This window comes from Saccostrea echinata, unplaced genomic scaffold (assembly GCF_033153115.1).
Source record: "Saccostrea echinata isolate AGI-Se365-2 ecotype Australia unplaced genomic scaffold, CSIRO_AGI_Sech_v1 ptg000030l, whole genome shotgun sequence".
Classification (NCBI taxonomy): Eukaryota; Metazoa; Mollusca; class Bivalvia; order Ostreida; family Ostreidae; genus Saccostrea; species Saccostrea echinata.
In genome coordinates this window covers 1,906,456-1,931,538 of record NW_026889779.1, presented here as the reverse complement: position 1 = coordinate 1,931,538, position 25,083 = coordinate 1,906,456, and the positions used below count along the sequence as shown (strand labels likewise).

General features: G+C 36.7%; 1 protein-coding gene across 1 annotated transcript; it reads left to right on the top strand.

The window, feature by feature from the left end:
• Positions 1 to 432: 432 nt before the first annotated feature.
• Positions 433 to 24,991, top strand: LOC133196096 (kin of IRRE-like protein 3). Its single transcript, XM_061332037.1, has 7 exons — positions 433 to 631; positions 1,055 to 1,402; positions 1,677 to 1,787; positions 1,923 to 1,944; positions 2,118 to 2,194; positions 24,635 to 24,689; positions 24,794 to 24,991. Exons 1-7 carry the CDS (start codon positions 433 to 435, stop codon positions 24,825 to 24,827), a joined length of 846 nt encoding a protein of 281 aa, XP_061188021.1. The 3' UTR covers positions 24,828 to 24,991.
• The last annotated feature ends 92 nt before the right edge of the window (positions 24,992 to 25,083 follow it).

The following is a 25,083-nucleotide window of genomic DNA, read 5'->3' as shown; positions in this document are numbered from 1 at the left end:
CTGTTCTGTAACAATTTACAACGATTCCCTATCGTTTACAGTCTCAATTGACAACACTCCAGTAAATTTTCCTGTGGATTCTACCAGAACTTTTGAGGCAGTGAGTGATGGTTGCCATGAAAACCAAAAAATACTCAATGGCACATCAATTACAAATATATCTACAATTCCAGGTTTGAATGTTTTTATTTTCAATGTATAACGGCATTTAATTCCCAGATACAATATGTAGTTGTATAATTACATATCGCATGATTCGCCTAAAAATAGAGTTAGATAAACAATGATAACCCTTTTACAGCTCAGATGATAATGTTAAAACATTAGGGAATTTATAAAAACTTGTACTTGGTAGAGATATACGACTCATCTAATGTAACTGTCGTGAACACATCGGAGAGTACAGAACTAAACTGCATAGCAAGGGGGGCCATGAAAGACGTACAGAAACGCTGGTACAGACGTGGATCTGACAGTATTGTCAGCAATAAAACTACTCTCTTCTTCAAAAGTGTTTCCTATGCGGACACAGGAAGTTATATTTGTGTCATCAAGTACCAGTCATGTGATACTAATACAACCCAGAACGGAAGGAAAAATCTGACAAAAACAGTTCATCTAGACGTTCAAGGTGAGATCAACACATTTGATAAAGCTTGTATACAGTAAAACACGCTTATAGCGAAGTGTCATGAACGAAGGTTGTTGAATTGTTGTGATCCAATGTTTATAATACGTTTAAAACAATCCCTTGGCTGTAAGCGTGAGTTCATTATAAGCGTGTTCGTTGTTGTTACCGCTTTTTTTTCCTATGTCTCTTTACGCAAGATAGTTCAGGCAGTGAAATTTATTTTAAAAAAATGTATTTCTCGTTTTCGGTTGCAAAAAGAGTTTCTAAAAATAAAATTACTTCTTTTTTAAACATAAAGCATTTTAATACTGTCTCATATAATTGTATTAAATGTTTTATTTCCAAAATATGTTATCTATTGCTTTTATGACCAGTTTGTTGGCAAGGACAAATTTAGGATAATTTTCTTTTCATTCAAACCAGGTGCACCACTTTTAATTTTACCGGATAGGCGGAAATCATTCCATGTCGCCGAAGGGCAGTCTATTCTGTTTAATATTACAATAGCCAGTTCTCCCCCTCCTCTTCAATCTCTTACCATCGTAGAGTCTAACAACAGAAACCAACTTCAATTTGATGTTGAATTCAACAGGACGGTTATGTCGTTTTCTGATGATATAGCGATTTCTAAAGACGTGCCTGTGTACACAGCATACATACGTCTAAATAACATTACGTCTACCTGGACAGGGGAATACATTCTGTGCATCAACAATTCTTATGGATACGCTACCTATGAGTTCTCCATAAAAGTGTTCCGTCCAAATAAAGGTACTTTCTTTCGGTAAATATCAACCCGCTTTTCTTGCAAAGAAAAGTGTGTAATGGAATTGTCATATTTCCAGTTTTACATGCATTGGTAAAAACTGAACAAATGTACTATAATTCAGAAGAAACCCAAGGGTTGAAACCAATCTTTAAGTAAAAGAACCTTAAATTCTTTAATTTATACTGTCTATGTAGTTTCAGTCATGTATGGTTGTTATCATCTCTGTTGAAATGGATAAAAGCAGAGGACAATAAATCCTATATAATTTCTGTATAGTTTCAGTGTGGCAGTCTAGGGCCGTGGAGATTGTAGGAGGTGGTATAGGGGGGTTCATATTTCTGTTTCTAGTGGTCGGGATCATCTACATGTGTCAAACACGATACAAGCGTAAGTATTTACTAATGTATGGTTGTGCCCCCTCAAAGTGAAATTGCTTCCTACGGGCCTGATAGGTATGTAGCTCTGTTTCAAACCCTTGCAATATATGCATATATATATTTTTTAACTTTATTTTAATTGCAGAAAAGGCCCTACAAGAAAAAATGTAAGTAGCTTTTAGCACCCCAGTGCTTAGGAACAGGTTTTTGTTCTTGCATTTAATGCACTCATAGTTCGAATTTTGAAATATTGCTGATACGTGAGAGAGAGAGAGAGAGAGAGAGAGAGAGAGAGAGAGCAATTGAAAAGTATAAATTATGGTTTGCTGTAATTTTACAGCAAGGAATTTGTTGAAGCTGAGAGAAAAGGAAGTATGGAGAGTTTGGAAGTTTTGGGTCTTGGAAAAACAACTAAAGGTACTGTAAATGTTGTTCTCTATACTTGTACTGAGCTGTGTAAAATAGGGTTATGTACCATTGATTAATCTCCAAACTACCGAGGCCTACGGGGACTAAAATTACCCAAAACAATGCTAGGTCATAGATATTCTCCAGGAATCCTCATGACCTTATCACAATTCTTTTACCGTAAAAGTTAAAAGTAATCTGAAAGTTTCTCCATTTTATATACCCAACTAGCAGGATTTTCTCGTGGGTCACATATCTGGCGAATTTGGGTCTACAAGGTATACTACCCTTAAATTTGGCGGATATTGTTAAATCCTATTCTTTGTATTTGAAAACCATTCTTATTATGCATGTAAAATTTCTTTGATCAATTTTAAAAAAAATTCCAACCAAAAAAATGTACTCAAAGATGAAGGTAATAATGCCTTCATAACAAGGATGCTGTTTCTATTCACTTCCAAACCAAATACACGTTTCATGTATCTCACTTAAGATACTTTCTTGATCACGTTTGCAAAACAGTTTCCAGTGGCAAATACACAAACTGATAAAAAAAAAACTTTATCGTTTTATAACTGAATCGTTTGAATCTACTTCAATAGCTGGCGTTCACAGTTATGGTCAATGTAGACAATTTGTTAATGTCTGGCTCTCGTTTTCATTTTTGTATGTACATGAACTATAGAGCATATTCTTTCTTTCGTCTTGGGAAGTCCATGAATAGATGACCTTAACCCTATATATTTAAGCATTTAGATAAGACCTTATAAATGTCCGTCAGGTCACAGTATTAAAAACTATATATTGCTTATTTCAAAATTTAAGATAGTTGTAGGTACATGTAGGTTAAAACAGTGATGCATATACAGCTCTACTGATTTGTTTCTGTATTTTATTAACCTAAACAAATCTTAAAATAGAAAAAAAAGCAAAAGACGTTTAAAAATATAAATTACATCAGATAAAATAGGGCTAGGAATTTAAACTTATTAAAAAGGGATAATTCTACATATACGAATAACTTTTCATGAGTAAAAAAGAATCAAATATGATAATTCAAACTCCTTTAAATAAAGTTTTATTTGTATTCGATCTTGACTGGTGTAGGGCAAAAAGTCTCGACATGTTTCCCCCCTAAATTCAGGTACCATATGAATTTGTTCAGGATGTTTTTTATAAATTCGTTTCCGATATATATGCAATGGCTACAGTCTAATACTGCGTATATGTTTTTCCCTGTTTGTTAAAAATTCAATGTTTATGTTATTGTTTGTATTCTCGATGATTAGATTACGTATTATATCCATATAAAACTCTTTTAATTGTTTTTTTTTTTTCATAAAATGAATTTCGTTAATACCTGTTTCTTCTTTACAGAGTATACATATAGACTTACTTTCTTTCTTATTTCTAAACTAGTTGGTAGGTGCCTGTCATTAATCTCACTTTTATGTCCAGGTTTGATGTTTTCTAGCGCAAAGAATTACAATGTTTTTTCTTCCTCTACGAAGCGCAGGAGGATAAAACGTACGCTCAACTAGGACCTCGGGTCACCCGCAAATAGTTCGTCATTTTGCCTAGTAATAAAACATTATATGAACTCTTCAGGGATTAAAGGCACAAAAGTAAATTCATCTGTATCAATATGGTGACCTCAGGTCACCCTATATTTTGATTGAAATTTATTTTTAAAAAACATTTTTTTTCTGTCTTACTCCAATACAATTATAGTACCACCTTTATATAGATCTTTCTAATAGACTAGAAGAGACAGAAGGTAATTTTTTAAACATTAAAACATGACAAGTTGATGTCATAATTAAGGCTCGGTGTCGCACCCCCCCCCCCCTTTTCACAAATGTTTCACTGCTTAACTTTATCAAACAAAACATGTATTATTATCAGCAGTTTGAGAATCAATGTATTTGTTACTGTGTCAAAAATTGCACACAGGGAAATGAAGACTTCTTCATTCGTTCAGTCATAGACCTAAAGTGTTCAATTTAGGTTTATGGTTCAGTAATATCATCAGTAATCTACTATTCTTAACTCTGCTTAACTAAAAGACAACGAAAAAAGATAAAGGCAAAAAGTATGAAAATAAGCTTCTTAATACATGTAATCGTGTGAAGAATAAAATATTTCTTTCACTCTATAATTTCTCCTATCTTACTTAAACAAAGAGTACACCAGTTCTTTTATCATAACACAAATAAAGGTTATTTTATATCATAATACAAATAAAGGTTACCTCTTTTGCTATAGAAAAAGGAAAATCCACAGACTTTAAGAACTTTAATTGAAAATAAAATTAAGTTCAAATTAAGTTTTAATATCCTGAATTTGTTTTTAAATTAACTGATTTTCAACTACAAACATATAGTGAACAATTGAAATAAAAAGGTTGAGATAACAAACAGAGATTGATCTCAAAAATCCTATTAACAAAGGAAATTGAAAACAGAGTATAACACACATATCCCTAAGTTCAAGAGATAGGATCAGATGCGTAGGAGGGATCATCCCTGGTCACATCAAATTTATTGTCATAAGCCTGCTTTGAGCAATATCTTGCATATGGAATGATAAAATTATGTGTCATATCAATGCGGAGACCGGAGGTCATCAGGTATTATATATCAATAAGGAGACAAGAGTGTGCAAAACAGTCACCAGATACCACCAATGTGGAGACCAGTGGTAAACTAATGTTTCATATCAAAACGGAAACTAGAGATCACCTTATATTGTACATCAATAGGGAGACCTGAGGTCACCTTCTATTGCACATCAAACGGATACCAGAGGCTACCTTATCTTGTACATCAATAGGGAGACCAGAGGACACTGTATATTGTACATAATTATAGAGACAAGAGGTAACATGTTTTGTACATCAATAGGGAGACCAGAGGTCACCTTATATTATACATCAATAGGGAGACCAGAGGTCACTTATTATGTACATCAATAGGGAGACCAGAGGACACCTTATATTGTACAGAATTAGAGAGACCAGAGGTCACTTATTTTATACATCAATAGGGAAACCAGAGGTAACTCATTTTGAACATCAATAGGGAGACCAGTGGTGACCTTATATTTTACATAATTAGGGAGACCACAAATCACCTTATATTGTATATCAATAGGGAGACCATAGGTCACCTTATATTGTATATCAATAGGTCGACCAGAGGTCACTTATTTTGTGCATCAATATAGAGACCATAGGACACCTTATATTGTAGTTAATAGGGAGACCAAAGGTTACCTTATATAGTTCATCAATTGGAAGACCAGAGGTCACCGTATATTGTACATAATAAGGGAGACCAGAGGACACCCTATATTGTACATAATAAGAGAGACCAGAGGTCACCTTATATTGTACATCAATAGGGAGACAAGAGGTCACCTTATATTGTATATTGTACACCAAGAGGGAGACAAGAGGTCACCTTATTATATACATCAATAGGGAGAATAGAGTTCACCTTATATTGTACATCAATAGCAAGACAAGAGGTCACTTATTTTGTACATCAATAGAGAGACTAGAGGTCACCTTATATTGTACATAAATACGGAGACCAGAGGACATCGTATATTGTAAAGAATTAGGGAGACCAGAGGTAACTTATTTTGTACATCGATAGGGAGACCAGAGGTCACCTTATATTGTACATAATTAGGGGGACCAGAGGTCATCTTATATTGTACATTAATAGGGAGACCAGAGGACACTGTATATTGTACATAATTAGGGAGACCAGAGGTAACTTATTTTGTTAGGGAGACCAGAGACCAGAGATCACCTTATATTGTACATAATTAGGGAGACCAGAGGTCATCTTATATTGTACATTAATAGGGAGACCAGAGGACACTGTATAATGTACATAATTAGGGAGACCAGAGGTCACCTTATATTGTACATTAATAGGGAGACCAGAGGACACTGTATAATGTACATAATTAGGGAGACCAGAGGTCAACTTATATTGTACATCAATAGGGAGACCAGTGGACACCTTATTTTGTACATAATTAGGGAGACCAGAGATTACTTTATATTGAACATCTTGTTTCCCTATCAATGTACTTTATAAGTTGATCTCTGGTCTCCATAATGATATCTCTCAGTTGATGCAATACGGAAGAGCATGTTCTACGTATGAACAATTTTTAAAACGAGGTAAGTTATTGACAAAGAAGTTGATGAAGCAAGAATATCAGTAGTCTCGTTTAAAGTTATCATTTCGTAAGTTCTATGGTCGATACAATGACCTTGTTGGCAATATAGTCAAATGCTGACTGACTTTTTTCAAACTGATTGTTAGCCCATTATTCACACACTGAGTTGTCCACGGATTTTTCCGTTTTTTTCCAGAACATGATAAGGAGCACACGGCGAGTGTGACCGGTCGGCATAGGATGCTCACTCCTCCGTGGCACCTGATCCCACCTCTGATATTTAGGAGGTCCGTGTTTGCTCCGCTCCTATTTTGTAAGGTTTAATGGACTTTTGAGCTCGAATACTGTTCGTTATCTCCACATATTTCATAATCTTTATTTGTGTTATGATATAAAAGAACTGTTGCAATCTTTGTTTATGTAAGATATGAGAAATTATGGACTGAAAGAAGTAATTTTTTCTTCACATGATTAAATGTTCAGAAGCTTATTTCCATAATTATTGCCTTTATTTTGTTTTTGAGTTGTCTTTTAGTTAAACAAAGTCTAGTATCGTAGAAGCCTGATCTCTGCATCCACATAAACTTTTTGTGATATCTGGTCTCCCTATAACATTGTAATGTACAATATATGAAGACCTCTGGTCTCCGTATTCATTCACAACTTTACGTGACCTCTGCATTGTCTCCCTAATTATGTTTTATATAAGAGGACCTCTGGTCTTGGCATTTGTATAGACTCTATGTGACCTCTGGTCTCTCTAATGATCAACATAAGGTAACCTTTGGTCTCCACAATGAAGTCCAACATAAGCCTACTGATATACAACATAAGGTGACCTCTGCTCTCCCTATTGATGTACAATATTAGGTGACCCCTGGTCTCCCTATTGATGTATAATATCAGGTGAACTCTGGTCTCCCTATTGATGTACAATTTAAAGTGACCTTTGGAATCCCTTATGATGTACACTATAAGGTGTCCTCTGGTCTCCGTATTTATGTACAATATAAGTTGACCTCTAGTCTCCCTATTGATGTACAATATAAGGTGACCCCTGGTCTCCCTATTGATGTACAATATTAGGTGACCTTTGATTTCCCTATTAATGTAAAATATAAGGTGACCTCTGGTCTCCCAAGGTTGTACAATATAAGGGGACCTCTGGTCACCCTAATGAAGTACACCATATGGGGACCTCTGGTCTCCATATTCATATTAAACACAGCCTTATGTGATCAATGGTCTGCAAATGATGAACAATATAAGATGTTCTCTGGTCTTCATATTCATACACAACTTTATGTGACCTCTGGTCTCTGAATAATATACACCATAAGATGACCTCTGGTCTCCGTATTCATTAACACTTTTATGTAAAATATGGTCTCCCCAACGATTAACAAAATAAGGGGACCCCAGATCTCCGTATTCATGTACAATATAACTAGATGAAATCCCGCGCAAGCGCGGGGAATTGAATTCATACTACTACCGACAGAAAATATTTAGGTTCTACTGACAGCCTACAGGATTATAGCAGGAAGAAATACTTTGTTCAAATTCCCGCATGAAGTAGATGTACGTCCCCCCCCCCCCCCTTGTAAAAACTTGAAAATTAACATTTTTGAAACCTCTTATACTATGTTATGGATATTGTACTTCAGATGCTCTTATTTCATTTCCGTCAAGAATAAAAGCAGGGAATATGCACATTTTACTGATAAATTGATTGGTGGGGGGTCAAAATTCACAGGTACTTGGGTCTTTGTTTATAAATATGCTTGTACCTTACTGATATGTAAATAATGTACTTTACTTTTTTTACATATCAATAAGGTACATACATATTTATCAACCAAGACTCAAGTACTTGTGTAAAATTAGCTTTTAACGCCCTATGAATAGTATTTGATACAAAAGACTGTTTTCAGAAAAAAAATGAAATGCATTGATTAAAGCACAAAATACATCTTAATTGTTTTTGAACAATACCTTATTCATTAATTTTCTCTTTACATGTAAGCAAGTTTATTACGAAGTACAAATTGTACTTCGGGTTCGTTGCCACGATGCTCTCCGTAAGGAATATAGAAATGTTTCAAAAAATGTTTCATGTTACAAATTTTACCGATAAATTTATTAGGAAAACCTACTACATATATATATATATATATATATATATATATATATATATATATATATATATATATATATATATATATATATATATATATATATATAGGTAATAGTCTTTCGATATATAAATATATTCACAACTTTTAGTGTTATCAATGATTTACCATTATTTCAATGACCAATCACACAAAAGCCTTTTTTTATGTTATGCAGCTATATGCACCTCGTTTTTTTAAACATCGGGCTCGATGCTATATGATGTTCTAGAAGCTTCCGTCAATATTAAGATCGGTGAATGACGAAAATAATTTACAATTTCCCTTTTTAATCGGTTATCACAACTTATTTCCTTTAATATCATTTAAATCAAGTTTTGATTGAATAATTCAGTGATGACGTTTTATGAAATATATACACGATTGCTTGTTGTCAGTTTCATTAAAAATTGCCAGCAACTTAGATCCGCCAACCGGAAACGCCACCGTACTCACGTTTTTGCTATTTCATGGCTGTTTATAGAAAATAAAAGTAGACTTTTAATTTAATGTACGAAACTTACTTTGCGAGTGAAATATAAATATAGTTTACGGACATCATCTTGTATCTAGTGTATTGTTAGAGGAGTAAGTAAGAACTCTGGTGCACCCGTTTCGGAGTTTATTTGCAAAATTTATTAATTTATAAGTATAGATGTGACTTCTGTTCTCCCTACTAATGTACAATATAAGGTGACTTCTGGTCTCCCTATTGATGTAAAATAGAAGATGTCCTCTGGTTTCCATATTGATGTACAATATAAGGTGTCCTCTGGTCTCCCTACTAATGATGATATAAGGGGACCTTTGGTCTCCCTATTGCTGTACAATATAAGTGATCTCTGGTTTCCCTATTGATGTACAATATAAGGTGTCTTCTGGTCTCCCTACTGATGTAGGATATAAGGGGACCTGTGGTCTCCCTACTAATGTACAATATAAGGTGACCTCTGGTCTCCCTATTGATGTCAAATATAAGGTGTCTTCTGGTTTCCCTACTGATGTACAATATAAGTGTCCTCTGGTCTCCCTACTGATGTAGGATATAAGGGGACCTTTGGTCTCCCTATTGATGTACAATATAAGTGATCTCTGGTTTCCCTATTGATGTACAATATAAGGTGTCTTCTGGTCTCCCTACTGATGCAGGATATATGGTGACCTCTGGTCTCCCTAATGATGTACAATATAAGGTGTCCTCTGGTCTCCCTAGAGATGTAGGATATAAGGGGATCTCTGGTCTCCCTAATGATGTAGGATATAAGGGGACCTTTGGTGTTCCTATTGATCTACAATATAAGGTGACCTTGCTCTCCCTATTGATGTACAAAATAAGTTACCTCTAGTCTCCCTAATTATGTACAATATACAGTGTCCTCTGGTCTCCCTATTGATGTACAATATAAGATGACCTCTGGTCCCCCTTATTATGTACAATATAAGGTGTCCTCTGGTCTCCCTATCGATGTACAAAATAAGTTACTTCTGGTCTCCCTAATTCTTTACAATATAAGGTGTCCTCTGGTCTCCGTATTTATGTACAATACAATATATGTTACCTCTAGTCTCCCTATTGATGTACAAAGTAAGTGACCTCTTGTCTCCCTATTGATGTACAATATAAGGTGACCTCTGGTCCCCCTTATTATGTACAATATAAGGTGTCCTCTGGTCTCCCTATCGATGTACAAAATAAGTTACCTCTGGTCTCCCTAATTCTTTACAATATAAGGTGTCCTCTGGTCTCCGTATTTATGTACAATACAATATATGTTACCTCTAGTCTCCCTATTGATGTACAATATTAGGGGACCTCTGGTCTCCGTATTCATATTATACACAGCCTTATGTGACCAGTGGTCTGCATATGATGAACAATATAGGGTGTCCTCTGGTCTTCATATTCATACACAACTTTATGTGATCTCTGGTCTCTTGAATAATGTACAACATAAGACGCGATCTGGTCTCCGTATTTAAAAACACTTTTATATGAAATATGGTCACCCCAATGATTAATAAAATAAGGGGACCCCAGGTTTCCGTATTCATGTACAATATAATGTGACTTCTGGTCTCTCTACTAATGTACAATATAAGGTGACCTCTGGTCTCCCTATTGATGTTAAATATAAGGTATCCTTTGGTCTCCCTACTGATGTAGGGTATAAGGGGATCTTTGGTCTCCCTATTGGTGTACAATATAAGAAATCTCTGGTCTCCCTTTTGATGTACAATATAAGGTGTCCTCTGGTCTCCCTATGGATGTAGGATATAAGGGGACCTCTGGTCTCCCTGTTGGTGTACGATATAGGGGACCTCTGGTCTCCCTATTGATGTAATATATAAAGTGTCCTCTGGTCTCCCTACTGATGTAGGATATAAGGGGACCTTTGGTCTCCCTGTTGATGTACAAATGATCCCTGGGTTCCCTATTGATGTACAATACAAGGTGTCCTCTGGTCTCCCTAAAGATGTAGGATATGAGGGGACCTCTGGTCTCCCTATTAATATTGGATATAAGGTGACCTCTGGTCCCCCTAATTATGTACAATATAAGGTGTCCTCTGGTCTCCCTATAGATGTAGGATGTAAGGGGACCTCTGGTCTCCCTATAGATGTAGGATATAAGGGGACCTCTTGTCTTTCTTTTGATGTACAATACAATGTGATCTTTGATCCTCCCAATGATGTACAATATAAGGGGACCTATGGTCTCCCTATTCATATAAACTTTATGTTTCCTCTGCTCCCCACATAAAGAATATGGAAACATGAGTTTGTCTTATATTGTACATCAATAAGGATATCAGAGGTCAGACGAAGTGGTATATGAAACAGTAGACCAGAGGTAATCTTATATTGTTCATTATTAGGAAAACTTTTGAAGTTATAAGAAGACAATTTAAAAAATGTTCCATGTGAAGAATTATTTTTCAAATTCACTCCAAACAAAAATTGAGACCCTGTTTTTTTTGCAAGCCAACAATTTCACAATTTCTCCAAATTAATTTTCTAAATTTATGTAATTGGATGGGGATGACATTAGACAACTTTTCCTTCATATACAGTATATGTATCCCACAAGCAATTGACAATGAATCCATGTTTTTTAAGTTTATTATTTTGGAAAATATACTAGTAGTTTTGATTCGTTTATGAATTTGATAAGAGTAAATTCCAGGGAAAGGGGAGGAGAACTTCAGCCTCCATCCTTGCAAGACTGGGCATACATCTACTCTGTAAGATTAATATTAACCAGAGGTTTACTAGAGTGTTAAACTGATAAGGTCGCCTATTGAGGTATGACCTCAAAAGGGAGACCAGAGGACACCTAATATGATTTATTACCAAATAATTATTCCATTATCTTTAAGGATCAGTGAAGAGTCCGAGCGGGGTGGGGGGCAAGACCTATAATGTACTGTAACGCAACTGAGGGTAATGTAGCTTGTGATTATATCCAAATCTGCTTAAACCCCAGACAAGTCACAAAATTATGTGGATCCTGTGCTATTCGCAACACATGCGTAGGATTTTGAGATCTTTATAGATCAATAAGAACAACACTTTGCTTTTGTAGAACGAATTGTATTATGGAAATTTACATCAACATAACATCATAGTAAATCAAGAAATAGGGGAGAAGTGCCTGCCGCACATTCTCTCACCCTGTATATATACCTGTCGACAGCCCAATATAGTTAGGCTTCTATTAGGCATCCATTAGGCTTCTATTAGGCACCCAAATAATAGGGCCTCCTACTACCTAACATGATTAGGCCACCATTAGGTGTCGGGCACCAAGTTATAGGGCCTCTTACCACCTAACATGATTAGGCCTCTAAGACACCCAATGTTATTAGGGCGCCATTAGGCTACCTATAGCTAGCGATAAACAAAAATTTACTCTAAGTATAAAAGTTAACTACTTAAGTGTACTCAAATAGAAAATCGTATATTATGAAATAAAAAAACACTACAATGGTCCCTCCTTAAGAAGATTGGACTTCCACTGTCCATTAAAAAAAAACAAAGACAATTAAAAAAAAAAACGTATACAAACTTACTTGATCAATATAAAAAAAAACAATGTACAAATAACTGACTAGAACAATTTAAAAAAAAAAAACATATTAAAACGATGGATAATATGGTAAAATACAGTCATGTCGTTAGCACCCTAATAATTTTGCAAATGTCAAAATATATTTCAAAGTCACTTGATCCCTGAGTTAGCTTGAACACAATGAGTTTTTTTTTAGTCTAAGTCTTCCGCGTCACAATCCCTCTCGTGTTCTTCCTTAGCGTACTCAAGTATTTCATTTTGCAGATAGGAAAAGAAATTCATCCAGTCAATCTGTTCCGGTCGGATAAATCTAGAAGTAGATATTTGATGATTCCGCCTGATGGAAATACCATTGGGTGTTATTCTTCTCGTAGTTACTAGATTGATAGTGATGGTCTCTACGACTTCCGATACATCTGTTGCTGAAGAAGGCTCTCCTTGTTTAACATTCTCATCAGGATCACACTCTATTTCTTCGTTGTCTTTTGGCACGTCCTCTTCTAATGGTTGCACGATTTCTTTACTTTCATTCGAAATTTCTGACACATGATCATCTAATTCCTCTTTTTCTCCAGAAATTCCCTCTAAGAGAGTATTCACCCAGTCTTCCTCCAGTATATCAAAATCTATTGTCTCTTGTTCCTCTTTTGGCACGTCAATATCCAAAATGTCTTCTTCGTCCCCTAATACCAATGATGTGTTGTTATTCTCTCTATCCATCATCCTTTGTTTTTGACGGGCACGAATCTTCAGATTTATTTCCTTAATTTCCTCTCTCTCTTTAAGTTCTATTATCGATAATTTTGCGATTTCCTTAGCATCATTGTGCTGTTTTCCGTGAAATCTCTTCAGGTGGGACACTAAGTATTCTAATCTAAAGGTATAAATTCCACAGTTATCTAAGGGGCACTTCCTCACTTTGACAATGTTCTTGTGTCTTTGATTTTCATGTCGTTTTAGATTTTTCACGCTAGCAAATAACTTTCCACAATATTTACATAATACCGATTTCCGAACATCCATTCTTTAGCTGTACATTACTAACATAATCTTTAAATTTTTCGGGCTTTCTTACACTTCTTCCAAACCTCGTGGCATTTCTGTTTACAATAATTGCAGACTCTGTACCCGATCTCATTTCGGCGTCCGACTCCGATTCTAATTCGGTGTCTGCGTTAGGTCCCGGTTCGGCGTCTGCGAATTTGTCTTTATTTCTGGATTTTATTTCACAATTTCTTTCTAAATGGTCAGCATCTTTAAAAGCCTCTAAATTTGGTAGTTCTGTAGGCAAACTTTCTTCCTGAAATCCTCCATTAAACCAATTAATTTTCTTTTCCCCTTTGTATTCTTTTAAATTATCCCCGTGGACGACAACTCCAGGTAAGTCCTCCTTATGTTGGATTTTGTAGAGTACTTCACTAATCTTCTTTGTTATTACCCAGGGGCCATTCCAATTCCTGCATATTTTCTGTTTTTTTCCTGGTGTAACTATTTTCTGGTTCCTCCACACTAATTGACCTATCTCATAGCTCTTTTCCCTAACTTTCAAATCATACTGTTGTTTCTGCCTTTCTGACGATTTCTGCAAGGACTTGCGTGCAAATTCGTGAGCCTGGCACAAGTTATCTCTCAAATTCCGCACAAAATCTGTCTCAAACGTTTCCTCTTCAACTACATTATTCGCCATAAAGTCAAGTGGTAGTTTAATTTCTCTTCCAAATACCATTTTATGAGGCGATACACTAGTACTCTCATGAGGCGTTGAATTATATGCCAAGGTGATATAATCCAAATGTAGATCCCAGTCTTTTTGATGACTCTTTATGTACTTTGACAGCATGTCTTGTATGGTCCTATTCATCCTCTCTATCATGCCATCCGACCTTGGATGTAGAGGAGTTGTCCTCGTCTTATTAACCTGTAACATTCGACACAACTCAAGAAATAAAGCACTTTCATACTGTCTCCCTTGGTCGGAGTGCACCTCAGCTGGACAACCATATCTTTTTATCCATGCACGAAACAAAACATCAGCTACAGTCTCAGCTGTTATATTTTCTAATGGATACGCTTCCGTCAATTTGGTAAAATAATCTCCTATTACTAATATGTAGCGATTCCCCCTCTCAGTAGTTGGGAATGGTCCTGCGAGGTCCGTGGCAATTCTCTCAAATGGGCCGCCTACAACATACTTCTGTAGAAAATGACGCTTTTTGTTTGGGGGGTCTTTCCGTTCCTCACATATCTCGCATTTCTGCACATACTCTCTTATATCTCGTACAATACCCCACCAGTAAAATGGACAAATCTTTGCTTTTTCCACAGTTTTCTTAATTCCTTGATGTCCTGATAGCTTGGAGTCGTGTAGGTGCCACATTACAACATGCAAAATAGATTTTGGGGCACAGATCCGCCATCTTTTTGAACTATCTTCCCATAGGATACAAAGAACCCCATCTCTCACCTCCAATATCTCCCACCTTGACAACCAAAATTTAAATTCTGGACTCTCTGCTATAATTTTATCCTTTTCTGGTTTCTCAGCATTGCTCTCTTTCAGCTTAAGTATTTTTCCAATTACTGTATCATCCTCTTGCTCCTTTCTCAGTGTAGTGTAGTTAAGATCGAGCTTGGGTCTGAGTCTTTGTTTCGCAGGTGCGGGTCTGTTTACCTTTCTACCTCTCCTCAAAATAGGCATTCCATCAGCCACATTTGAATCATCTAGTCCACCATTACTTCCATTATTTGGGAATAAGTTAGGACTTTCAGATTCTGAATCCTCCTCTAAAACTTCTTCATTACTCACAGCTTGCACTCTATCATCTTGCTGTCCCTCTTTCATATATGGAACGTCTACTTCTGTAGGTCCTTGATACATGAAGTTACTCGGCATTTTGCATTGCTTACATACTTCTTTTGGTAATTCTGTTAACCTTGACATTGCATCTGCATTTCCATGTCTGCTTCCTGGCCTATGCACTATCTTCATGTGAAACTGACTAAGTTGCTGAATCCACCTGTGTATTTGGCCATCAGGTTCTTTGAAATTTTTCAGCCATGTGAGAGAACCATGATCAGTCCTAAGTGTAAACCTTTTCCCTAGTAGATAATGCTTGAAATACCTTGTAAAGTATACTACAGCCAACATTTCTCTTCTTGTAACACAATAATTCCTTTCTGGCTTATTAAGTGTCCTGCTTCCATAGGCTATAACCCTCTCCTTACCATCTTGCTTTTGAGACAAAACTGCTCCAATAGCAAAGGCACTAGCATCAGTATCAAGTATAAACTCGTCTCCTTCCATATTTGGATATGCCAAGATAGGTGCTGATGTCAACCTTAACTTAAGTTCTTCAAACGCTCTTTGGCAATCATCTGTCCAGAGATATTTCTTATCTTGCTTAGTGAGGTCGTATAGAGGCTTTGCAATCTTTGAGTAATCTTTTACAAACTTTCGATAATAGCAGGCTAATCCTAGGAAACTTCGCACTTCTTTAACAGAAGACGGTATTCGAATTTGATCTATTGCCTTTGTCTTCTCTGGATCTGTCTGTATACCTTCTTTTGAAACCACATGTCCCAAGAAACTTATTTTCTTCTTCAGGAAATGGCATTTCTTCGGCTTGAGCTTCAGGCCAGCCTTTGCTAATCGGTCCATAACCTCGTTTAAATTCTTAAAATGCTCTTCAAACGTCTTCCCAAATACTACAATATCATCCAGATACAGTACTGCAGCATACCACTGCAAATTGGTAAGAGCTTTTTCTATAATTCTTTGAAATGTACCTGCTGCATTGCACAGGCCGAAAGGCATGGTGATATACTGGTACAGTCCATCCCTAGGCGTGGCAAAAGCAGTTTTTTTCCTTGTCACCTTCTGCTAAAGGTACCTGGTGGTACGCCATATCTGAAACTAGGGAGGAAAACCATTCTGCACCATTGAGAGAATCTAAATTATCATTAATTCTTGTCAAAGGATATGCATCCTTTATGGTTTGTTCATTCAACTTCCTATAGTCAACACACATCCTCCATGATTTGTCCTTTTTCTGCACCATAACGATTTGAGATGACCAGGGACTTGTACTTTTTTCTATAAGGTTCTGTTTTTCTAATTTCTTAATTTCCTCCTCTAAAGCTTGTCTCTTGTGCAATGGAATTCTTCTTGGAGGTTCCCGAATAGGTTTTTCATCCTGAAGTTTTATCTCATGGTACCCAAGATTTGTTCTTCCTACTTCTCCTGGTCTTGCAAAACAATTTTGCTTACTTATGATGAATTCTTTGAATACTTTTGCTTGCGTTTCATCAAGGTGCTCGCATCCCTTTTTGTACACATTCTGTAGATATTCCGGGATGTCAATAGTCGAACTATCCTTCACTTCAACTTGCTCTATATTGCTATTACTTGTTTGTAATTTAAACACTGGTCCAACTTTATAAATTGGGGTAAATAACGCTATGTGCGTATGTCGGTAGATCTTCACATCCTCTGCTTTTGGGTTAAATATCCTAGCGTAGATTACCGCATTTTTAGAATCAACCAATGTCCTTGCTATAGCTAACCCATACCGTTCCATGAAAGGTCTCTCAGGCGTAAGAACTCCGAGGTATTCCCCTGAATTCGTTTTATTACGCCCAGTGAGTCCAGAAGGAACCAGGGCTTCACCACCAGCTGGGACAACTGTCGACTCTAGTGCTATCACTCTTCCAGGCCCTACTCCATCAGAGCCCCTCAAATGTACTTTGACCCCTTTTATAATAAAACTCTTTTCATCGTGATCCCATCCACAACGAAACTTTTCAATAAAATCTTCACCAAGGAGGTTATGCTTCACACCTCCTACAATAACTGGATGCTCAAAAGCATCGTCACCAAAGATTAGTACCATGGTAGCCTCTCCAGCACAATCCAAAGTTCGTCCATCCGCTACAACGTACGTGGCACTAACAGGACTTAGAGTGGGTTTCTCTAAGATGCTGTCAAAAGTTTTTTTTAGACACAAACGTCCGCTTTGCTCCAGTATCTATTTTCCACTCTATAGATGTCCCTTCAAGCATTCCTTTAACCCTCATATTGCGCATACCTTCAACTACGGTATGCTGTGTTTTCATTTCTGTCTTCTCCCGACTTCCGTTCTTCTCAATGACGTCATCTTTGATGTCATGATCCTGGTTGCTATTTACCTTACTTTTTCTTCTCTTTTTCCAATATATTTTCTTTCTCTCCTTCTTGTAATCTTCATTTCCTTGAGGCCTCTTAAATCCGACTGATACCCGGCCTTCCGCACCAGTCGCATTTAGTTTAAATCTTGCCTTTTCTCTTTATCAACACAATTCGCAGGTTCGCGAGGAATTGTGTACCTATTGTATCCCTGTTTGAACATTTCGGTGCTTAGGATAATAAGGGCGTCCCCTTCCTCCTAGCCTTCCATATCTACAAGTTTCGGGGTTTCTCAGATTTTCTTGGGTACCGGGGAATCCTTCACCCGCGCTTGGGGGCTTGGCGGTACCGGTAGCTACCTTAAAATTACTCTCCCCCGTCTCAGTTCCAATTTCATATATCTGTCGGTGGACGACTTTGTGGTCCTTCGACAATTCTCTTTCTCCTACTCGCAAGCATTCCTCTTGCATAGCATTTAGCACAGCTTCCTGCAGTGTCTTAGGCCTGGTCCTCTTCACTGCCAGACGAAAATCTTCAGACTGTCCACATTTGTCCAAAAATGACTTAATGGCATTTTCTTCAACTATGTCAGGGTTTTCTGGATAAGCCCTCCTGTAAAGGTCTTCAATCGCTTGTCCAAAATCCCTCAAGGACTCTCCAGATTGTCGCTTTCTTAGTTTAGCATCAGCTATATAGCGTTCCTTCATAGCCGAATGGCCAAATCGCTGCTCCATCTTTTGTTTAAGCTGTTCATAGTCCCTTTGAGTTGCAAGGGGTATCCCATAGGCGTAACTCTCTGCTTGGCCCCGCAGTGTACTCAACAGCACTCGACGAGACTTCTCTGGTCCCCATGAGTTCAGCTCAGCAATATTTTCAAAATATTGATAAAATTCATTCCAAACATCATTGTTTGTTCCTGAAAAAGTCCTCCTAACTGGATATTCATTTACCCGTGAGCCCATCTCATCCTGGGTCCTTTTAACTGGACCGCTAACAGGAGTTGCATCAGCAAGCGGCAGTTCTAAGTTATGCCCTATACCAAGAGAAGAACCTTGACCCACATTAGGGGCATTAGGCCTCAGATGCCCAACCACATTAGGTTCCTGATAGGTACCTTTTGGGCTGTTAGATGCCTCGCCACCAAAATAGCCAAAGTTCGATCCCTGATAAATTTCTTTTACCTGGTCATCAGCTTCAGAGCTTGTTCCCCCATTTTTCCATGATACTGTTATGATCAGTAACAGTATTACACTCACGGCGGATGCGAGAGAGATTGTTGCGTGTTCATAAGATCGCTGAACAATCTCTTTAAATGGAAAATAGGTCCAGGCTATGTACATTAAACAACACACAACCAAAGCAAAAAGAAACCAAATGAAAAGGATTCTCTTTAAGCTCGGTCTAGACTCACTCCTCTCTCTATAGATACTCATAGGAAACTCGGATTTTACAGGAGAGCAACCCTGCGAGCTACTTGTGGGCCTGCAGTCCTGAAAATCAGGTGTGCCTGGCCCAACTCGACCTGTGGGTAGTGCATCTCCCTCAAACCCTGGTGAGTTCCCAATTCCAGAGTCATTCAAATGACTTTCAAAATCTTGTTCTACCTTTCTCGGCGTTATCCTTCTCCTTATCATTGGTGTTTCCATCCTGCTCAGTGTAGGCTTAATCCAATATAGCACTTGAATAATTTCACTGGATCCCACCGCTGCCACCAATTGTAACGCAACTGAGGGTAATGTAGCTTGTGATTATATCCAAATCTGCTTAAACCCCAGACAAGTCACAAAATTATGTGGATCCTGTGCTATTCGCAACACATGCGTAGGATTTTGAGATCTTTATAGATCAATAAGAACAACACTTTGCTTTTGTAGAACGAATTGTATTATGGAAATTTACATCAACATAACATCATAGTAAATCAAGAAATAGGGGAGAAGTGCCTGCCGCACATATTCTCTCACCCTGTATATATACCTGTCGACAGCCCAATATAGTTAGGCTTCTATTAGGCATCCATTAGGCTTCTATTAGGCACCCAAATAATAGGGCCTCCTACTACCTAACATGATTAGGCCACCATTAGGTGTCGGGCACCAAGTTATAGGGCCTCTTACCACCTAACATGATTAGGCCTCTAAGACACCCAATGTTATTAGGGCGCCATTAGGCTACCTATAGCTAGCGATAAACAAAAATTTACTCTAAGTATAAAAGTTAACTACTTAAGTCTACTCAAATAGAAAATCGTATATTATGAAATAAAAAAACACTACAGTACCTCCTCCCCCTGCCTGTTGGATGTGCGAATGTGGAGACAGGAGGTCGCCTACCCTGATATATTAATAAGGAGATCAGAGGTTAGGTACTGTCTTAAATAGATACTGTTGCCTTACATGGAATAATAATATCATTAGGGAGACCACAGGTCACCCTACGTAATCCATTGCTGTATAACATATTTTACAATATATTGCAGTCAATGTTGCTCCCTCTGTATCTTTCCTCATATCAGATGATTATTCCTTTGACAAAAATAGATTTTCTGTTTGTTGTTTTACACTGTAAAAGCTTCACAGTAGTGCGATTTATTCTATTTTCACTTTAGGTTGCAGTGCACTACATTTTGTCGCGGAGTAAACAGGTTTGATAGTTGTGAACTGAGCCGGTGACCTAAGGTCCTAGTTGAGCGTACGTTTTATCCTTCTGCCTACGAAGCTCTGGTGCTTGTAAAATGCTATCGCTTGTGTTGCTTTGTTTTTGTTTGTTCTTGATGTAGTTTAGTGTTTCTAGAGCTGTTGGTAAGCCATATTTGATTAAAATTTTATTCAATTTGATAAACCAGCTTTGTTAATTTATCAATTTAAGTTGTATGATAGAGACCTGATGTTTCTTGGTTTGCTACTATTCTATGAAAAGCTGAGAGATATCGTTTATCTATCATTATTTCTTTTAGTATTTTTTTCCTATAATAAGTATGCTGTTGATATTACTGTAATATCTGGTAGTAACTGTAGCATCCTAAAGTTCTTTCTTTGTTCTAAGTCTACTTGTTTTCTGTCAGTTTTCCTGTCTATGTGTATCGGTAACGATCCTCTAATAAAACTAATGTTTAAATATATAAGTGTATCTCATTTCCATTCTCAATGATTGTGAAGTGTAGGGCGGCGCCGCGAGAATTCCATCGGCATCGAAAGCAAGTTTTAAGACTTGCCTAGATAGCCGAGCGGTCGCGCGCTGTTCCTGTACGTACTGCTAGGAGACAGATTCCGTAGGTCGAGAGTTCAACCCCGGGCGGAGGCGGAAGTGGGTATCCTTATAAAATGTGAATTTCTTTGTGCTTTCTCTCTCTCTCTCTCTCTCTGTATATATCATGGACATTGTCTCAATTTGGCTGTGTTCCTAAATGGACTACCTGATCCACCCAAATGTCATTCCATCTCATTGTATGTTCATTTACTGTGGGTGTAAGCCATTGCACGTTTGAAAGGGATTTTTCTAACAATCTGCAAAAGTCGGTGATGTTATGTTGAAAGTTCCTATTGTTGGTCCCATATTCATTTCACAAAAGAAATGTAGAAAACCATTGTTGAAGCGTTTGTACATAATAGATAGTTTTGCCCTTTTTCTTGCTCAATCTCTTAATTTTTCCTTTGATATATCTAAATAACGTAAGTTGTATTGTCAGCAGTTTGAAAAGAACATCCTGATTCTACGCACAAGTACTCTAAAGCTAATATTAAAATTTTTTTTTAGTTCCTCATTGACAACATTTATCTAGTCTTTGGAGATCAGGCCCTAGGATCATTAGGCAGTCTTAGACTTAAGCCAGAATTTGTAAATTATCTTAGATATTTATGATAGAAATCACATGAAGTTTGAAATGTTATTAATTCTCTTTCATGCTGTTAATTTTAATTTTCAAAAATCAGTTCCTATCAATATGAATAACTGAAATTTTGACTGAAGTCTAAGGCTGCTTCATGACCCTTGGGCAAGGTTTTCAAGAAATGTGTTAGAATTCTTATGGGTCTAATTGTGCCCCATTACTGGCGGACCCATTTTTGTATGAGAATTAATTCAAAAACTTTACATGAAAAGAAAAGCCTTCAATTCAACATAACCGGCCGCATTATCCTAGTGGTAGGTATGCTGTGTGATCGGGAAGTACCGTGTTTGATTCTCGTTCCCAGCGCCGCGTCAAACCTAAGACATTAACATAGGTTGTGATTGTTCCTTCGCCAAGCGTCCGGCATTAGAAGTGAAAGTTAGGGTTTTTCGGATGAGACCTTATAAACCGATCGAGGTCCCAGGTCACGGTAGGTGTTGGCATGATAAAAAGAATATTAGTACTTACTGCTCAATGGCTGTAAGTCAGAGTATAGGTCTAAATTTTAAGCCCTTCACCGGCATACGGGACTCACTTTATGAGTGAAAAAAATCTTGAATGGGACGTTAAACAACATACAGTCAATCAACTGGACATTAAGATATATCGGTGAACGTTTATAATACATAATTAATGAACAATTCTGTCTCCTCATTTTTTTTAAATACGCTGATTCGATATATCCAATTGAATTTGAAATAAACGAGATCCTGCGGGGTCTTGCACATCTGCTTCATATTTGGATATTTGACTAGAAAACTAACAACTAAATTTTATGATAAACGTGAACTTCAACTTTTCTATCGTCAACTTCCCCTATTGATGAAGCAAAATACCATTGCCACCTGCATATGGGGCTTATTTCTCCAAACTGATTTGATACAGGAGCTCAACTTCTAAACCAAGGCAGAATGCTGACAAGTAAGTTGATGATAAAAGGGTATCTACAATCCCATTTACAGTCAACATTTCGAAAATTCTATGGTCGAAACAATGACCATGTTGTTCTTAGGTCGAATGTTGACTGAAGTCTTTCATATAAATATTGTTAGGCCATTTTTTTTCCATATTTAATTGACTTTGGATTTCCCCGTTTACCCGGTCATGACAAAAGGCACACAGCAGGGGATGCTTACTCGACAGGGGATGCTTACTCCTTCCCTCCATGGCAGATGATCCCACCTCTAATGTTTTCAGAAGTTCGTGTTTACTCTCCTCACGACTTGTGTTGTTTTATTGGACTTTACAACATGGTTACTGTTCGTTTTCTTCACATTTCATAGAAAAGTGATCATCTCGTTTGTCATATAGTTCAATTGTTAGTTGGCCATTATCGTCTATCATCCAAATGTGAAACAGATGTTGCGAACTCTGTAGTGTCTTTTATTTCGAGTTCACCGTGATACATGGAGTAAACAACTTTATTTAATTGATAAAACTTTGTCGATAGATCTAAATGTGGGGTTGAAAGCAGGATCTTTCTTGTTCTCGTGCGGAAGTTTTGAATGAAGCCTGCTTCACAGGAATATAAAAACAGGTCTTCTATTAAAGGCGCACAATAAGTTCCCAGTGAAAATCCAACAGAATGTTGGAAGACACGATCTCTAAAGACTAAGTAGATATTATCAGATGTACTCAGGCATCTTTTTAGTATCAAACTCAGGGTATATATGTCAAAATGATTTTTAACTATAATTTCTAATAATCAGTCACAAGAGAAGAAATTCCTAAATTTCATTTTTCTTCAAGAAAGTTTAATCTTTAATTTAATCGTGAGGAATGTTTGTATAAAGTGTTGAAAAATCATACGCTTTGATGTAACTGTCTTAAAAAATTGCGATTTTAAAATTTTTAAAAGTTTAAAAGTTTGTAGGAGTTTTTGAAAATCCATATTTGATTTACACTTCATGAATATGTTGTAGCATAATGAGTGTGAAGTTTCTCTTTTACATCATGATCAGTGAATATTTTTGTGAGGAGTAATAATAGGGGCTAGGTAGAGCAGATAACCTGCATGTATCTTTGTAAGGACTTTCATGAAGTTTTAGAATCCAGTATAGGTAGGGTAAATCGTTTTTCACTTCCGTTGTTTGGAATATCAAAATTGGGGCGTGGTTTTTCAGGAATTTCATCCTTAGAAAAGTAAAATGTGGGAATATCAATAGGATTTCCAGAATAGAATTAAAAACTAAGTGATTTAAGCAAATTGGTTACTAGATGTCCTTGAGATGTGTAGGTAAATCAAAGCTATGCTTCGATATAAATTTTGATGTTTTAGATATCTGAGTACACGTATTGATTTTCCCGTTTTAGCTTATCTGGTAATACTGCATTATTGCGTTCATTATCATGGTAAGTACTGAGGACATTTCATTTTTGAAATGCTTCCACGTAGTCCTGCATAATAAGGAGCTCTCCCTCTCTTCGAGTTGATATCATTTTTGACACAATTTTCACTTACCGTTTTTTTTTTTGTTTTTTTTTTTAATCTTTTATTAAAGCTTAACACGACTCGTAAATTGCATACATTTTTTTCCCATCTCATATATCATCTCTGGGTATATACCCTTCACATTCGTTACACCTGATTGCAAACTGGAAGTCATGGCCAACGTGTGGCATTCTTGTGTTGTCTTACCGTTTACATTTTTATTTCACCATTGTTTGTTCGTAATGCACTTATCTGTGCAATTGAGGTTACTTTTTCTTCTGGCGTTGTATAGTTGCATACATTTGATGATCGTTATCGTATAGAAACAATGTCGATGTAAAAAGACTTCTACACAGATGAGATCTGTACAGCGAGATACTTCGAATCGTTAAGAAAAGTCCACTAGAACTTCAAAGCACCTTTTTAGTATATAATAAAATTAATTTGAAGAATATAAATGCAACACGTTTTCATACATGCTGTTCTTAGGAAGAGAACTTATTTTCTCCTTTTTCTCTTCCTGCACAGGGTTTGACAACTTCACCACCGAGGAAGAACATGACCATTTCCGCCAGCTTCAAAGGTTTACCTTTTAAACACTTTCCTTACAATATTTATTGGCTAAAAAATATTTTTGTTTTTTATTCAAAAATACATTTTCATAACCTATACTCTTCTTTACTTCAGTTTGAACACATTCAACAATCCAGAAGAAAACTGACAAGCAGTACTTTCCTGTACATCTACATGTACCAGCATATCCTTCCAATGGGACAAATCACATTACTGTTGAGTTAGCCTTGAAAATAAATCATCTTGGCACTAAAATGGTTTCCAAATTCACAGATCAGTACCTTAAAACTTGGCAGATTAACATGGACATAATGTTTCATGTGAAACGAGCGAGTGTTTGCAAAACCATCAGGATTTTAAATCATTTGTGAGTAACCATAACAAAATAAAATGACTAAATAAGA

Excerpts from the sequence above, each read along its gene's own strand:
- LOC133196096 (XM_061332037.1), top strand. The coding sequence starts at position 433 with ATGAAAGACGTACAGAAACGCTGGTACAGACGTGGATCTGACAGTATT. Across the intron at positions 632-1,054 it reads AGTTCATCTAGACGTTCAAG|GTGCACCACTTTTAATTTTA; the intron begins GTGAGATCAACA and ends CATTCAAACCAG. Across the intron at positions 1,403-1,676 it reads AGTGTTCCGTCCAAATAAAG|TTTCAGTGTGGCAGTCTAGG; the intron begins GTACTTTCTTTC and ends ATTTCTGTATAG.